Source organism: Lissotriton vulgaris, chromosome 2_1 (genome assembly GCF_964263255.1).
Source record: "Lissotriton vulgaris chromosome 2_1, aLisVul1.2, whole genome shotgun sequence".
Classification (NCBI taxonomy): Eukaryota; Metazoa; Chordata; class Amphibia; order Caudata; family Salamandridae; genus Lissotriton; species Lissotriton vulgaris.
In genome coordinates this window covers 1804614462-1804633143 of record NC_141687.1, presented here as the reverse complement: position 1 = coordinate 1804633143, position 18682 = coordinate 1804614462, and the positions used below count along the sequence as shown (strand labels likewise).

Genomic DNA, 18682 nt, shown 5'->3' with positions numbered 1-18682 from the left:
CAATCCTAACATCCACCAAATGGCAGTATCAGGAAGTCTAATCAACAGCCCTCTGTATCAAAAAAGCATTCTCTAAATTCTATCTTATCCATCTCCACTTTACTGTCAGGTTTCTTCCCTCCAATCTAAGGAATATCAGAATGCACTTATACTTTCTGAGACTGCATCCTCGTCTCCATCTTGTGCACATGAACAGGCTAGGGGCTTCCAAAGTGGAACCAGGCCAGTGTCACTTTGGTTTAAACAAGCGCTCATGCAATGCATACCTAATTTCTCTAGCATACATTGTAATTGTAGTTGTAATTGTATTTATATTTAAAATGTCAGAAGATGGCCATAAAAGAACGACACTTAAAAAATCACAAAATACATATATATAAATACATATATATGAATACAGATCAGCAGGACATCAAAACAGAAAGAAGTTTCCTCAGATACACTTAAACAGAATTCTTCTCCAGCCCTTAAACCCCCAAAGTGAACATGGACATCATATTGCACCTAGTCATCCATCGACTTTCTGCACCTCACCGCTGCTTTAAAAAGTGCACGACCAATCTAACAGACATCATGACCATTTAAAAGTTGAAGGAAGAACACAGCATCCCTGCACCTGCGAATCCCTAGTGATTCTAATATAGGCTTAATAAATAGGATCCGATACATTTTATAAAATTGACAAAAAGCATAAAGTGCATTATGTACTGGTCCGATAATCCATCACAGAGGTAAACTGAAGCTGGTGACCCCGAGGAGCCTCCAATACCTGGGAAGTTTATAAGCCGCACAACAGTGTCAGCCCTAAAATGAAATAATAAGAATCTCTTCCACCGAGAAAGTGGCTTTGAAAAGTAGGATGCTGGCTCTCCAGATATTTAAAAACTGAGGTACTCCCTGATAGTGCATTTACTGTACTTATTTTGTAGTCTCTGGGAATTACAATGTTCTAAAAAGTGGCGCTTCACCAAAGGCTTATCCAAAGCAAGGTGCATCAAATAAATCAGGTAAATCTTGTTATTTAAAACGATGTTTGACGTAAGCCAGCCAGGGAATTGTTAACCCCTTATCCATTTTGAGGCAGTCTAAAATAATAAAGGGGCAGATTTATGTTAACTGGCGCATCCCGAGGGATGCGCCAGTTAACATGCGCCACAGTGCGCCACAGCTACGCCACCCATGGTGCGCCGCATTTATGATGCGGCGCACCATGGGGCAAAAACGGCACAGATGCGTGACGCATCTGTGCCGGAAACGTGGCGCATTGCTAGAGTTGCGTCGCAAGCGCGACGCAGCTCCAGCAATGCTCTGGGGGGGCCTATTCTTTCAATGCTGCCTCAAGCCTTACGCCTGCTTCAAGCAGGCGCAGGGTTTTGACGCAGCATTGCCCTGAAAGTGACTGAGTGAAATCTCATAGATTTCACTCAGCCACTTTCAGGAGGCGTTTCTGCGCCGGAACGCCTCCTCATGGCGCAGTGCTGTACAACGTGACGCATCTCCTAGATGCGTCACGTTGTAAATAGGGCGTAGGGATGCGCCACGTTTCCGTGCCTTTGCGTCACGCAACGGCGGCGTAAACGTGGCGCAAGCCCTTCATAAATCTGCCCCAAAGTCTCTATTCAATCTAACCTCGATGTTGGCTCACCCACTGACCCAGAGAAAGAGAGGTGCTAACTGTATTTTATCAGAAATATAACAAAGATTGAGCTCTGAATGCATAATAATATGTAAGCTTGTGGGAGGCAAACAAAGAAGCTGTCTTCAGATGCAATTTTCCTCCCTCTGCAAACTAGAGACATCCTGATATCTCCATATCCCTAATCCATAAAGCGCTGCTGATGCACACTGGGAATTATAAAGGTTCAAGAGGGCTGAAACTGTCCTCCTGCCGGCTGCCTGTGGGAGGTAAATAAGGCACCTGCTGTTCTACTGATCTTCAGTCCTGAATGATTGATCTGTTGTTGCCCAGAACTAGAGCGACTAAAAAGAACCTCCAGAATATTAAAATCATTCACACAACTCAAGACACAACTCAAGGTTTGTCCCTTTGCCCTTAAGTAAGTCACGTTTTTCTTTCCTGGTCCACATGACATTATATACAATTTCCCAAAGTTTGTACACAAATCCAGGTCACTTATAAAATATATAAACTATTCCACTAGCAGATGAAGAGCCCATGGTGTTTGTGTCTTAAGCACTGTCTCATCTGCATAAAGCATCTTTGGTACAAATATTTTGGAAATCCTTGGGATATTACTAGATGCTTTAAACAAGGCATGACACAAATTGTTAATATAAGAAACTAGCAGCCCGTCCCGACGTTGTCTGGGTATGAATTGCTACCGGCCAGTAGTATATTGTTTTGTAGGATTTCGTTTTGATAGCATTTCTTATCTGTGACAGGCCTGTGAAACGCTCCGATTCACAGTGCACAGTGCACTGCTGATGCACTTAAGAGTGCGCGTTCAGTAGTGTGTGAACTCGAGTTTCCCTACTTTATTTTTCCTTGCAATATTGTATAGCGCGAACTCGACAACATGGCATGAGCACAATTTACATTACAGAAGAACACATTCATTTGTGGTAGGCACGGGGAGACAAAGCGATTTGCCTGGAATCACAGGATGTTGAGGTGATGCCGAGATTCGAACGTAGCTCCCCAGCTCTAAAGTTTGCAATTCTAGAACTTGTGGCCGGAGGTGTGTCTAAAAGTGTATGTCGGTGCTGGCCATCAATGAGAGAGACCTGTGCGTTTTTCAAATGGGTGGTGAAAAAATATGAGTAGGTTGCTGGAGATGTGGGCCGCCGTGCCACCAATGTACTTACCGGGGGAGGGTAAACCCCCATTATTCCGCAACTTTCTTTCCGCATACCATCACTTTGCATACTTTCATTACGAAAGTACCATGACTCCGCAATGCCATTATAACGCATGGCATTACAATTTATATGCTTTTACCACGCATACATTTACAACGAAATTCGTTGTAAATGCATGAATGGTAAAAGCATGTTTTTTTTAATGTTTGGATAAGGTAAGTTTGGGTATGAGGGGTATATGTTTTGGGGTACAGAGGTATATGTTTTGGGGTGTTTGGGTATTTTAAGGGTTCAGATATGGTTATGGGGTACAGAGATAGTTTTAGGGTTTTGGGATAGGTATGGGTTTTGGGGTACAGGGGTATTTTTAGGGTTCAGGGCTCGGTTTGAGTTTTGGGGTAGAGGGGTATTTTTAGGGTCAGGGGTAGGTTTGGGTTTTGGGGTACAGGGGTATTTTAAGGGTTCAGGGCTAGGTTTGGGCTTTGGGGTACAGGGGTATTTTTAGGGTTCATGACTAGGTTTGGGTTTTGGGGTGCAGGGGTATTTTAGGGTTCAGGGGTAGGTTTGGGATTTGGGGTACAGGGTTATTTTTAGGGTTCAGGGATAGGTTTGGGGTTTGGGGTACAGGGGTATTTTTAGGGTTCAGGGATAGGTTTGGGTTTTGGGGTACAGGGGTATTTTAGGGTTCAGGGGTAGGTTTGGGTTTTGGGGTACAGGGTTATTTTTAGGGTTCGGGGCTAGGTTTGGGTTTTGGGGTACAGGGGTATTTTTAGGGTTCAGGGGTAGGTTTGGGTTTTGGGGTACAGGGGTATTTTGAGGGTTCAGGCTTAGGTTTGGGTTTTGGGGTACAGGGGTATTTTAGGGTTCAGTGTTAGGTTAGGGTTTTGGGATACAGTGGTATTTTTAGGGTTCAGGGCTAGGTTTGGGTTTTGGGGTACAGGGGTATTTTCAGGGTTTAGGGATAGGTTTGGGTTTTGGGGTACTGGGTATATTTATAGGGTTAAGATGGGTTAGTGTTTAAGGGTGTTGGGGTATTTTAGGAGTAAGGGTGGGTTATGATTATGGGGTGCAGGGGTATTTAAAGGGAGCAGGGTGGGATTAGCACACAATATGAGACATGGCATGAAGGGAGGAACGTAGCACACGCCCCCAGCATTTGTCACGCCCCCTGCACACGCCCACAGCACAACGCAGACACGCCCACAAGGGACTACTTTGCTGGCACGGTTCTTTTCCCTTTTAAATGTATATGGTGGGCGTCTGCATAGCCTATGTCCTTCTGCTGCAACTGCCCTTCCCAACGCTGTATTGGGTGTTGTGGTTCCTGAGATTACCCGCCTCAAAGGTTTGGGCTCTCCCTTTATTATAATAATATGGATGAAGAGCGGGGGGGTCAATATGCAACCTTGTTGCACCCCGTCGGCTAGGGTAAAATAATCTAATTGTATTTATATAACTCTTACTGCCCCAAACAAGGCTTTGAAGTGCTTTTTGGCAAGTAGCACACTAGTCCAGAACCCAAAAAAGATTAGCAGTGAATTGATATAAGGAAATATAAATTGTTCATTTGAGCAGTGGACCTGTGAGTCAGTTAATCTGATTGAATAGGATAATGGAGAAATAGAGTCTAGAAAGTGTTAATTGGGAGATCTTAGTCGTGGGATGAGTGATAAGGCGAGTCAAGGAAGGACAGAGAAGTAAAGTTTCTATAAAGGGTTATTTGGATTATCATAGTCGAATGAGGTTTGAGATGAGTCAAAAAGTGTAAGTAGAAGACATATTGCCAGAGGTATAGGATGAGATATACAGTAGTGCACTGGAGAGAGTAGAAGGTTTTTTGGTCTTTTTCTTCTACAGTAGGAGTAAAGTAATAAATATATAGAGACATAACTACATAGAAAGGGAATAGAAGTGTAAGAAAGTAATATATTGAGATATAAAGTTATTCATTTTATTTAAAGAGTTTTATATAGCTCGAACAAGACCAGCTAGAGTATCAGAGCGCTGTACATCGAATCATAGACATTAGGCAAGTAGAAAAGAAAATGATGCACCAAATATTAGGTTACACATGCAATAAATGCTTGGTTGTGCGGTATGCCAGGGTTTACACAAGGAGTTAGAGTTACTTTGGGAGGCTATTGGTTTATTGTCACATTTGGCTATTAAATTGTATTGTATAAACTCCCATATGTGCATGCATGGATAGATAGATAGGAACTCACAATTTTTAAGTGTTTCTGTACTTGAAGCTAATTTATTTGTGGATTTTTCTGAAGATTTTTTATTGTGTGTTGATTTTATATTTATATTTTTCTCAATATTTCAATGGCAAAGCATTGTAGATACAATTTTTATGATCCTATTTACTCATTGTCATAGGCAAAGAATGGTACATATATAAATGAATTAACTACTGGCAGACCTTGTTTCTATTCAAAAAGTGTTTTTTTCTATTGCCAATATCTTTGGGGCCATTTAACGAATCTTCGCAAAATTTTCAAAACTAATTGGCCACTCACTTCAGCTGTTGTGTTGAAAATTATGGGATGATTTGTCAAGTGGGGGGCGAGAAAAAGGGGGGGTCCTAAAATGCATTTTCTCCATGTTATTTCCATAGGAAACTTTAGACACAGCTACAGCCCGAACTGCTGAACGGAATTACACCAAATTTGGCAAAAAGGTAGCTTTCGGTTCAGAAAGCACTATCTTTGTTAAATGATTTAAATCCGTTCATATGCTCCTGAGAAATTTTAACATTTCGCAGATATACAAATATGGCCGTGGAGGATCTGCGAACACTCCCGATCTAGAGCCTACAATCTGATTGGCTGTCACACTTCAAACCAGGAAGTGAGGCAGCCATCTTGTGACTCGGTTAAATTGAGTCAAAAGAAAAAGGTAAAAACACATTAAAAAACAAGAAAAGGGGGCAGGGTAGAAACACCCTGACCCCCTAGACCTGTTTAGGGGGTCCCACAGGAACGCCCATGGCCAAAAAAAAGCATTTTTGTAAAAACAAATTCAGCGGGATTGGCGTTGGATCCGCAAATCCGGCCTAAGGTTTTTTTTAAAATGAAGCGTTGCCTCTGGCGCTTTGTTTTCTTTAAGCTCCCGGGGCAATATTTACAAAAGATGCGGGGCCCGTGTGGGCCCCCACATTTCTGGAGACCAAACCTCCTTGGGGCTATGTGTATTTATTGCGGGGGCATGTGGCCCCCCGCAGCCCCGGGGGCCGCTACCACCCTGGGGCTAATTATGTTAAATGTGGTGGCCACGCGGCCTCCCCTCAGCCCTGGGGAGTGCCACCTCCCCAGGGCTAAATTCAAAAGATGTGTGTGGGTGCTCCAGCACCCTCCATGGAGCCCCGGGGACTGCCTACTCTCCAGGGCTAATTTAATGTAATACGGGAGGCCACACAGCCTCCCGCAGCCCCGGGGACCTCCCCCTCACCGAGGCTAAATTCAAAAGATGTGTTGGTGCTCCAGCCCCCCCCCCCCCTAATGAGGCTCCTGCCCCCCCACGGAGATCCGGGGACGCCACCTCCCTGGGGCTAATTTTATGTAATGCGGGTGGCCACGGATCCACCTGCAGCCCTGGTGACCGCCTCCTATCTGAGGCTACAATGTAGATGGGAGGAGGGGGCTGCGTGGCCCCCTCTAGGAGCCCTCCATAGCCCTGGGGACCACCAGCCCCCAGGGCTGGTACCAGCAATGTCCCGGGTGCCCACCCCCGGGACATTGCTGTATGCTATGGCATTGCGGGAGCATTTCTCCCGCCATGCCATAGCAAACTCTGCTTAGCTTCATGGAAGCAAGTGCATTGAAAATGCATAATTGCTTTTGGGCAGATGGAGCTGCATGTTTGCCTAACTGGGTAGGTCTAGAGGAAGGGGTTCAACAGCATGTTGAAGGATTGTGAATGGACACTTGATTTTTATCTAAACCGTGAGCTTGATCTGAAAGGGAAAAAGGGAAAACCATTTGAGCTTGATCTAAAATGGGAAATGGAATACCAAGAAAAAGTAAACAATAGAGATTGAAGGATATTTAAATTAGGCCCCGTCGTGAAAGGGTTCATTTTACAGGCATAACAGTATTCTGGGAGAGCACCTAGTTCAGCACATTGGATAACAACAGAAGCACTGAGAAACAAGTATCCATGAGAAAGATAAAATGATCTGTGGCTACCTCTAAGAGAAGGAATGGCAGTTTTAGGAAGGGAATAGGGATAGGGATAGGAAAGAGTATTGTCTTCCTATTCCAGACTAATATTTACCTGTTCTTATCACAAGGGAGGTGCCTGTGACAGAAGTCTGCAGCACCCCAAAGGACAGAGAAACTAGGACAGAAAGAGAAGAAAACCAGGCCTGAAGTAAAAGGCTCTGGAGAAAAATATGACTATTAATTTCTTAAGTCTTTGAAGAATTAGAATAAAACCGAAAGGCCATGTGGACTATAGAAAAAATGTTCTTTAATATTATGGGTACTATATGGGAAGTTTAACAGGGAAGCTACAGCCTAAGCCTATCAATCCCATTCAATTGACACAAGTAAAAAGGCCTTGTCATACTATAATAGCTATACCACTTGGCATGCTGCTACCACTGCTCTACATGTGTGAGCACATAACAGGGATAGTAGACCTTGCTGTCACTACACAGGGCCTGATTGTTGCATACTTCTTGATCCAGGATAGGTCCAGTACCAGTTGTAAGTCAAGAGCAGACATAGCCCTTTGGTCACATGCTAGATTAGCATGATGCTTGCTCCGAAATCTGAAAATCAGGCAACCAGATACTGGCCCTTGAGCGCGCAGTGAAGGAGCCATCACATTTTGGATCGGTCTATGGCATATCGAGGGTATTTAAATCAAATTTTAAATTAGTAATGTGAATTAAAACTTGCCCTGGGTATTTTTATACTTTCTATATGTATACCTACTTGCTAGCGAGCACAAGTACTCTTCTATCAAAATTCCATGCAATAATGAATTCGAATTTTTATTGGAAGCATATGGCTGCCTTGATCAAGTGGCAGTGTGCTTGGTTTTTTCATTCTTTTTTAGTTTGTGGCATTTGTTTGCAATAAAAAGATTGTTCAAGCCTTATATGTGGCATTTGTTAAATTAAAGTCGCCATTTGATCGTGTTCCTCCCCCCCTGCTGTACTAAGCAGTCCATGTTGTCCTCCCATATCTGTTGACATTCAATATTCGAATTTACTCTAATACATTTGCAAAGGTAAGATGGGGACTATGTGAGGAGAGCACTCATACGATCAGTGTCATTAAGGATGTGTGTCAAAACTGCGTTCGAGCCCCCGAATAATTCACACTAAATATTAATGATGTGAGTGAAGGAGTTCACTAATGATGTCCTCATATCGGTAGGTGGAACAATTGTGCCTTCTTGTTTGCAGGCACCCACCTGATATCAGACACTTATGGGACTGCAGTTCCTCCTACATAAGTTCTCAACTACTCTGCGCCCTGACGAAGTTCCATTCAGAATGAAACGCATTGGCCGATGTCCATTTTTAACAACAACTACAATAAAGGATAATAACCTTTTGGATATATTTGAAGTTCTTTGACTTTGTTTCTGGTGCACCTTCCTCCTCTTTACAAATTATTTATCTGGTTTCTAGTGGAGTGGAAGTGCGGCGAACTCCGGAAGTAGATGCACAGACCTAGACGTTGAAGATGACACTTGCTCTTTGCAATCTGACAGCATCTGTATAATGAAGCACATTAAAATCGCCCCGGATGCTGCTCTCTGATGCCTGGTGAATTGCTGGTGGTGTGGGAGGAGCAGTGACTGTGTGGTTGGGCATAATGTGCCGACATACTGCAAAGTATCCTGAGGACAAAGAAGGCAGACCTGCGGGAGGCCCTGGGGCAGCGTAAATCTGCAGGGCCTGTGCAGTACTGGTGCGGACCTCTTGTTGCTGAAGTGGTGAGGGGGCAAGCATCTCACTGGTTTGGGAGCCCACCCCCCCTCCCAAAGTCTATCGCCTGAATGACCGGCACATGCACCCTGGCCGGGTCTGATGCAGGCCCTGTTCTAGAGCAGAGTAGCTTTGGTGCAAACCACAGCCGCGAGCAACCGGATAGGGGGCCCCCATGAGCTACAGGGGATCCGAAAGTTGAATCCAGCCTCAGTGGCAGAGTGTCCAAAATTCGAGGGCCCGCAGTGAAGCTGTGGACATTTTGGGCCGCAGAAGCTGGACCGTGACAGAGGGTGAGCCGGACCTAGGACAGGTTGTTTCACTGGCCGCAAGGGGTGGCTCGCCCCTGAATGCCAGTGTACTTCGGGTGGAAGGTGAGAAGTAAGGGTGAGGGAACAGCAGCCATATCTGGCATCAGAGGGACCGCCCTGCATGTCCCTGCCTCAGGATTGTGCAAACTTGGCACCCAGTGGCCTCTGGAGCCACAGTACCGGTGGAGTGGCATGGGCTTGTGTGTGCGGACCCGGGACATGCATTGGCCTAGAGGTTAGACTGTGGCCTTGCATGAAGCCTGGGATCCTTGGCCAGATGCCGGACGCCCTACCTTCCCTCCGTCTGGTGTCAGTGAAGTTGGCGGCTGCATCAGGCCTTGAGGTCTGTGCCTAGAAGTGCATGCCGGTAGTAGAGCGGTAGGAGGTTACCCAGCAGTCATTTCGGATTGCTGTGGCCATGATGATACCAGAAAAGGGTGCTCTGCTTGCCACAATGGAAGGCTGCTGCTCCTCCATGGTTTGTGTACAAGCAACCAATGACCATACAGCTTGAAAGTGGGAGAATATTGCCTGGGCCCTGCTCTGTCACTACCCAATCCTCCCTGCAGGTCAAGATAGAAAAATTCACAAAACGCCTGAGCGCAGAGAGGAGATCCTCATCTGGCAGAGGTGTCCCCCATCCTGCAGGCTATCCAGGATCTTCCCTCCTCTGTTGAGCGGAAAATTGGTGAACTTCGGATGACCTCTCGCTTATTCTGCAAGATCTCTTCAAAACAGTAGATAAAGTAATGGCAAAAGGGTTAGATATCTGAAGTGGAGGACTCCTTACAGGCCAGACAATCAGAGGTGAAGACTGTGCTGCACAGTAGCCTTGTTCGTAGGACGAACAGAAGATACAGAGGGCCGATACAGGAAGAACAACATTCAAGTGGTGGGGATTCTGGAGGGTGCAGACGGGTCGAACCTGACTGCTCTCATTACTGTTAAAGGGGCATGTTCCATTCCAACACAAACAGACTTGGCATGATAAATTGGGTCGGTACGTGACTATATCTGGCCTGCTTTGTGGGAAACCATATTCCATACTCAATGTATAAGCACCTCTTTCTCCGTCTGAGGCATTTTTGCACACCATCCATACCAACCTTTTGGAGTTTCCGGTGGGGTCTTGGATCCTAGGGGGGACATGAACTGTGTCATGAGCGCAAGACTGGATCGTCCCTCTGAGGTTTAGAAGGCTTCCGGAACTCTAAAGGGGCTGGTACACTTCATAGATAGGATGGGTTTATTTGCTATATGGCAGTTTTATCACCACACTGAACGGGGCTATACATTTTTTCTGGGGTGCACAAGACCATTTCAAGACCGATTACTTTCTCCTCCCCAGGTCTCACGGGTATATGGTGCTTGAGGTGCGAATATTAGCACACGGTTTGTACAATCACATGCCGGTGGAGCTGCTTGTGGAATTTGGGGAGCGGGGAGGCTCATCCCGGTGGCGTTTAAGTCGCTCGAACTTGGTCAGTAGCAAGTTTAGGACAACCATACACTATGCTACTCGAGATTACTTGCAGCTCAATGTGGGCTCAGGTGCCTGTCCCAGGACCCTCTGGAAGTCTTATTGGGGCTTTATTAATAGCTTTGGCTCAGCCCAATGCAAGTGGATGGATGCTGAGGTGTAAGAACTGGAGGCAAGACTTCTTGACTTGGAGTCCCAATATTTAGAGATGCTGGATTCAATAATTTTTTGGGACTCACCGCATACCAGATCGTCCTTTGTATAACCTTGATGGACAAGGCAGGGTTGTCCAGGATGATTATTAATAAGGTGACAAGTCAAACAAAACCTTGCATTGGCTTTGCTCCGCATCGTCCTCTTTTGAGGCCATCTCGCATATTATGAGCGCCCAAGGAGAGAGAGCGGCCAGAGAGCAGCCCATTGCTGATGCTTTTACTTCTTATTATGGTGCGCTATAGGATCACCATGAGAGCCCTGCTGAGATGGAGGCATTTGTGCGTGACCTCTCAACCCGCTCTTTTTCTTCTGAGGAAAGCAATGTTGAGGAAAGCAATGTTTCGGAGATGCCTTTACTGTGGATTAACTGGGGTGTAATTGGCGCTGCTTCGACCAGGGAAATCGCTGGGGCCCGTCAGCCTCCCAGCCAGGTTTCATAGGGCCACTTGGGTGCTCATAGTGCCCCTCTTGCTGGGGTTCTTTTGGGAGGTCCTGGGGGGCAGGCTACTCCAACTGACCATCAGAATCGCTGATATCATAGTGCTACTGAAGCCAAAAAGCCGAACTCCCTTCTTAATATTGAAGTTAAGGTGTGGACCAAGGCCCTAGCAAATAGGCTAATCAAAGTTATAGATACCCTGATCCACCCCAACCAGTCTGGTTTCATGCCATAAAGGTGTACATGACACAACAACCAACTTGTGAGCAATGCAATAGCCCTGTCTAGTCACCACCATATTGAGAGTACGCTGCTGCAGGTAGACTTTCATAAGGCCTTTGACTCGGTGTGGTGGGAGTTCTTGTTCTCTGCTGGCCAAAATGAATAGCTGATACATCAGCTATGTGAAGCTCCTCTACATGGAAATATTCGCACAAATGCGGGTGGGAAAGGCTCCTTCTGCGCCATTTCTAATTAAGTGGGGTACTCAGCAGAGGGGTCCCTTTGACTGCTCCTGTTTTCTCTAGTTATTGATCCATTGGCGGAGTGGGCTAGAGTGGATGCTCAATTGAGAGGATTTGAGCGAGGGCCTGGAGCAGAGGAAAGGACTGCAATGTATGCTGATAACGTGCTCCTGCTACTGATGACCTTAAGCATTTAGGGTCGCATGTATTGCAGATGTTGAAGGTTTATGGGGACTCATTAGGACTTTGGATGAACTTCTGCAAATCCTCGGTTTACATAGTGGGAGAAGGTGCCCCAGAATTGTCGCTTCTGACGGATCTCGCAGTTTTACAGCAGGGGTTCACTTCTGCTGTGACTCGGGCATGCAAGCACAACATCCATCCCCAGTTGGGCATATTGATGGTGGACTTGAGTTTCTGGGCATCTCCCCCTCTTCCCTTTTGGAGAGATTGGCTATCTGCACGATGGTGGCTCTCCTCTGCTTGCTCTACCAACTTCGAAACTTCCCTTTTCCTATCACCACATCCCTCTTCACACGCATTAACTCACTTTGCGGGGTTGCCTATGGAACCAAGGCTTATCTTGAATTGTGGTGTCTAAATGTTATAAGTCAACCTATGATGGTGGCATCGCCACATGGGATGTGTGGTTCTATTATAGGGCCAACCAGTTGGCCATCCTTAATGACTGGCATTTTGGGGAGTTCAGAAATTCGGCCTATTCATCATCAGTGTGGGCATTTGGTGAAAACCCTCTCCAATATTTATTTACTGGGCGGTTCCTTAGCGGCTCCCTCCAGCCACATGCATAGTAGTCCTTAAAGTCTAGAAGGAGGTAGCAGTGTCCATGGGTTGGATGGGATGACTTACACTGGAGACTTCTCTGTGGTTGGGTTCTGTTCTGTGCCAGACAGCTGAGCTGCAGGGGTTTCACTCAAGACCTTCACTGATCTCCAGGAGGAGCTTGGTGTCCACCCCAGACAGTTCTTCAAATATATACAGCTCTGCCATTCCCTTACACCCTACATCACGCATTTGGTCAATGTACCAGAGTTCAGTCCCTTGGACGGTAAGCTACTTCTGACAGGCATTTTGCGACATAAAATTTCCAATATCTACCTGTGGCTAGTAGGTAATGCCCGTAATGCCCTTCGGCACCTGCAAGAGGCCTGGACTTGAGATGTGGGCCTCCCTACGGTTGAGGACTTGAGGTAAGTGCTGGCCTCTAGGCGTGAGGTGGGTGTCACCTCCCAATATTGCCTGATACAGCTGCGCTATCTACATAGGGTCTATTTTATGAGGGAGAGACTGTGGAGGAGGGGGCTGATTGAGTCTGCCAGCTGCCTACACTGCCGGCCCGAAACAGGAGATTTCCGGCATACTGTTTTGAGCTGAGAGGTTTTGGCTCCTATCTGCTAGAGGGTAATTAGCTGCTTGGAAGGTGTGTTGGGACTGCACCTCGCAAGGGGGTAGTCGGCAATAAATACAAACGAGACTTGCTTTGCCTGGGCCTTACCATTGCCAAGACAAGAGGTACATTGCAAAGGCATAGAATGATGCCGGGGCCCTCTCCCTTGAGCTTTGGAAGGGGAGCTTGGATCGTAGTATGAAGTTGGCTCGCTCATTTTATATTGCCTGGGGATGTCCTAGGAAATATAGCAAAATATGGGAAGTGTGGGCAGGCTTTCGTGGGATGCACTTTTAATCATGCCCCCCACAGGGCTGGTCCCTGGAGGCCGAAATTAGGGTGTTTGGTTCATGAGCATGTCATATATGCGGAGGGGTAGGTGAGACGGGTAGCGCGGAGCGAGCCATATTCTGATCAGGGCCGGAATGGCCGTAGCGGGCACCGGGCGTTTCCCCAGTGGGCCGCCATAGCAGGGCTGGTTTTGGGGCCCTAAGGGGCTGTTTTTATTACCAGGGGCCGGCAATATCGGCCCCTTGTAACAAAATCGTCCGAAACCGGCACTAACAAACAGCTGGGCTGCACCCCCTCACTCCCCATGGGGGCCGGCCGAGCAGTTTAGGGGAGCCGGTTTCGGTTCCAAGTCCGGCCCTGATTTTCATCGGTGTGGAGGGTGTGGTAACGGTGCCTACCTGCTTTCTGCTTTAATTGTCCTGTACTGCTGTCCAAAATTCAGTAAAAACGTTTCAAATAAAAAAGGTTTCCTATATCCACAAGAATGATTTCAAGGTTAGTTTGGGCAATACTAATGAGTTTGAAACAACCTTATTCATTACAATCATTAAAAAAACGTTCTTAAGTGGAGAAGTGTGGCTCACTGGTTAGAGCAGGCAGACCCTGAAGCAGAGGTCAGACCCGGGACCAGGGTTCGATTCCCGACGCGGCAGGGTGTTGAGCTCAAATGTCCACGGACTCGATAATTCTCGCTTCGGTGCCTGACCTAATCATGGGTTCACACTCTGCAACTCTGGGAATTAAGCTTGCTTAATCTCCACAACGGCCCCCCCGCGGCGGGATGCCTGGCTTTCACCTTGGGGATGCCCTGTAGGGGCTGTCTCACAGGGAAAAACCAGGACGGGTTCCCAAGGCAAGCGCGGAGATACCCCTTTGGGGGTCGATTCTGGCGCTATATAAGAAATACAATAACAATAATAATAATAAGTGTTCACTTGCAGTCAGTCTAGGGAAATGTGGTTGCATTTGTGATCTACCAAGTGCAAACAATAATGTTCCTCATTTCTGTGCTTAAAATATGCTCTAAACGGTGTGTCCTAGCCTTTAATCTTGTCTCAGCACTGACATTGGTTGCTTCTTTAATAGCTTGTGATTGGAAATAAGGCATGCTCATTACCACATTCAGTTGTCTGTTGTTCATGTTTATTGATAACTTAGTGCATTAAAACCTCTCAAAGGGACTTTTTGTCTAGAGTTTGCCTGTGAAGTCATTGGCATGGAGTACACAAGCTAGTAAAATTCATACTTTCACTACACCAGACTAAAACAACAAAAGCACTAGGAAATTCACATGACAAGGTACTGGTGCTTTGTAATCTATTCTTTTGCTCTGATATGTGTTTTTTAGCAGAATTAAACAGCTAGGAATTAGAATCCTGATGCTTCGAGTTGCGTTATGTAACATTTTCTGTACGGTACTTTGGTACAGAAGCCCATATGCCGCACATGGATACGTTGGAAACAATTACACTTAGTTAACTTTTCACAAGGTAAAAGCCCCTCCTACAGTTTGATCTTGCAAACCGAGCCTCGTCTTCAATTTGGAATGTGTAACCAATGAGAGTTCCCTCCTTTGCTGCGGAGTATGCACTCATGCAAAGACAATCACCTTTGCTTTGGTACATGCACCCATTACGGAGGATGCAGAATGTCCACCAGATTACACAGTGATTATTCAATGGCTGTCACCCATGATGGAGTTGACCTATGGTCAACAGTGCTGGACTGGCCTATCGCGTACTCTGGCACAGCCAAATGACCAGTACCTGTGCCTTATGGTCCTAGAGGTCATGCCAGGCCTAGCAAAAGGCCACCACACCGACCGTTACCAGCCAGCCCATCTGGCAGTGCCGAGTTACAGATAGGCCATTCTGACACCGATAGATAGGCCAAAGCGAGGTGGGCTTCTGTGGTGTTCCTGGGCCATGCTGAAAGGATTTGCGCACCCCAGCATTTGAGAAGGAGCGCGAGGGACCCGCAAAGAGTGAAACATTCATGCTTTCCTTCTTTACTTACCAAGGCAACTACAACCATACCCTGAAAGAGTAGGAGTAACCCCATGCACACAGAGTGCATGAGCAGGAGGTCACACTGTTTTTACAGAAATGGAAACTTACGCTCAGTGGCATGTGCAACCAAATATTGCCCTGGGCCTAGTCACTTCGAAAAATTATCTGGAATTTCTGCTTTACTATTTGAAAGATTCAAAGTGCAGCGCATGCTAAATAATGCAGCCATATTTTTAACAAATAATGTTGTTGTTTCATTCCTGCAGATCCGTGGGACCCTGAAAAGCTGGACCCGTCTGTGGTGTGTCCTAAAACCAGGAGTGCTTCTTATTTATAAAACGCCAAAGGTTGGCCAGTGGGTGGGGACCATCCTCCTTCATTCGTGTGAGCTGATTGAGAGACCCTCCAAAAAGGATGGCTTCTGCTTCAAGCTCTTCCACCCTCTGGACCAGTCTATCTGGGCAATGAAGGTAATTATATCTGAGACCCTCACAGGTTAACCTCTGCAAAATCCATTTACTCAGTGGATGGCTACACAGGCCTTTGAACTTAAGTAATTCAAAATGAGTTTTTAGCTACTTCACCGACTGCATCAATCTATTTTACGACTCCAATCTGTCTCTGCAGTATGTTCGTTTTCACTCTCACTGCTAGAGACTGTATAAAGTGCTGGATCACCAGGTAAGACTTTATTCAAGTAACAGCATACAGTAAACAGCAGGATTTCTCAATACACGCTATCACCGCCTCCCAGATCAACGGCCTTTTTTTAAGTTTCCATCCCCCAGATGCATCAAGTATCCATTTTGCGATTCCTTATTAGCGAAAAATAAGGAATCGCTAATAAGGAATAGCAAAATGCTATGCAAGAAGAACTCGCTCAAAAATAGCGAATTCTTAAAGTTCCTTAATTGCGACTTGCAAATTGCGAGTCGCAATTAAGGAATACCTCCCTATTCATTCCTATGGCCTAGAGGCCCAAGGAATGAATGGGAAGACCTTCTCAATTTGCGAATCGCAATTAGCGAATCGCAAATTCAGAATTAGATTTCAAGGGTGCAGGGGTGTCCAAAGGACACCCTGTTGCACCCCTGAAATTGATCTGTGCACATGTGTTGCGCACACACATGCCCTTAGGGCATGTGTGTGCGCAACATGAAACTTTGAAAAATGCACAAAATTGCATTTTTCAAAGTTTTTGCAAATTACCATGAAGTTGAACTTCATGGTAATTTGCCACTCCTATTAGCGAAATCGCTATTTTTTTTAACTTTGATGCATTGCATTTAAGGAATCTCAATTTGAGATTCCTTAAATACAAGTAATCACAATTTAGCGAATTCTTAATTTGCGATTTTTGCATTTGGTATGATGCATCCCAAATGCAAAAATACCGGTCGCAAAGGGGCAGATTCTGAGAATCTGCCCCTTTGCGAGCAGATTTTACCTTAATGCAGCTGCACCAATATTCCCTTTCTTCCCTCAATATTCCTTAACCATTGCAACACATACCACTCCATGGTAAAGTCCCAACACATCCTTGACCTTATAATTGTGAACAAAAGATACAGTTTATGTAAAACAGAAAATTACAACATGTATAACACTACAATTAGAAGTTATTGTACAATCCTAATCATGCAGACAGACAAAATGGAACTACGTACAGAAAAGAAAAGAAGCGTAAAAGTATAGAAATATCATGTGCCCCAAAAATAGTCATCTTAAAAAGTCAACTAATGTATTGTTCTCTCACGATAAAATAGACATTCCAAAGAGTCAACACAAATGCACTTTTACAGACACAACAGTGCTTTAGTTGCACCCTCAAACTGTAGCATGAATAAAGAATATACTTGTGAAATTTGTTTGCCATTTTTTTCCTTCTCAATGACAATTTATATTCTTGGTCATTCGTATCATTTCTACCTTCAACTTCCTTTTACAACAGTTTACATTGTCTGTCACTATCAGTATCACTCATATAATTGTTCGTCACAACCTCCTGCTTTTTCTCCTTCTGTTGTACAGGAAATCTCCTCTAACCTGATGATGTGTTATTGCTATCATGTCTTTATTCCACCACTTACCATCTCTAACTTCACCACACTTTCCTTTACATCTACCACCTTCTTAGGTGTTGAGAATCGGGATGCATCCTTCGATATTGTTCTAGAGATGATGATCCTCACACAATCTCCCACCACCACTTCTACCCTTCTTCTGCACTTGTCCACATATTTGTTCTGCACTTGTATCCTTTTCCTTTTCACTTCCTTTACCTTATATTTGGACACTGGAAATTCCCCCATCCATTGTCTTATCGATTTGTATTCCTGCACTCTTCCTTTCAGTGAAATGAAGGGTGACACCTGAGTACCTGCATTAGGCGTGGTGTATACAGCCCATAGCATCTTCCTCAACTCTACTATACAGTTCAATCCATTAATCTTAGCCAGTTACACATTTTCCTTTATAAATCTATTGAATCTCGCAATGATATTGTTGTAAAGTGTTTCTTAATCTCCTTATCTGTCATCTGTCTTCTCATGCTTTCCAGAGAAGATTATTACATCATTTTAGATATCATTACTCCTGGGATGATACACAGAAGCCTTAGTGTGCTTGATTCCTAAAAACTTCAAAGGTTCTGTAGATTGTCCCGAAGTGAATTGACACCCATTATGCAAAGATGGATTCTAAGAATTCTTTGACTTTTTGACTAATGGGTACCTTCACAAATTTCACTTCTGGCAAATGACTGTAATAATCTAAGATTACTATGCCATACTATGGAATGCTTCCAGATAATATCGTCGGACCAATTATGTCAATTGCTAATTTGCTCCATGCCTTATTGGATACCTCTACAGCCTCAATTGGACTCGGAAACGTAACTTGCGATTTATCACGAATCGCTCAATTAATGCAATCTCTCAAGTATTTTTCAAAGTTCCTATCCAATCCTGGCCATCAAAAATTCTCATGTGTTTTCCTACCTTTATGCCCTTCGTGAGGTAAAGCAAGTACTTTGTTCCTCATTCCCACAGGCATCACTAAAAGATTCAACCTGAGTAAAAGACCATTCACAATAGATAATTCCTCAAAAAGTTGTTTGTACCCCTCACAAGATTTATCTTCAAGTTTCCATCCAGTCGTGGCCGGCATGACGAGTGGGAGGGCAGGGCGTCACGCAGGGAGATGGGCGCGCGGGGGTTGGTGAAGGTTTAATTTAAAATTAAAATAAATTAAAAGATAACTTACGTTCATCCGCCCGGTCCTGTGTCGTTGGTCCTG

General features: G+C 45.2%; 1 protein-coding gene across 2 annotated transcripts in view; it reads left to right on the top strand.

The window, feature by feature from the left end:
• The window catches only part of OSBPL5 (oxysterol binding protein like 5), an 841363-nt gene that overhangs the window by 444905 nt on the left and 377776 nt on the right, over positions 1-18682 (top strand). For both annotated transcript variants that reach the window (XM_086957869.1, XM_086957868.1), the window contains exon 6: positions 15652-15855. In XM_086957869.1, coding sequence (XP_086813995.1) covers positions 15652-15855 — 204 coding nt within the window. The remainder of the gene's footprint in view (positions 1-15651; positions 15856-18682) is intronic.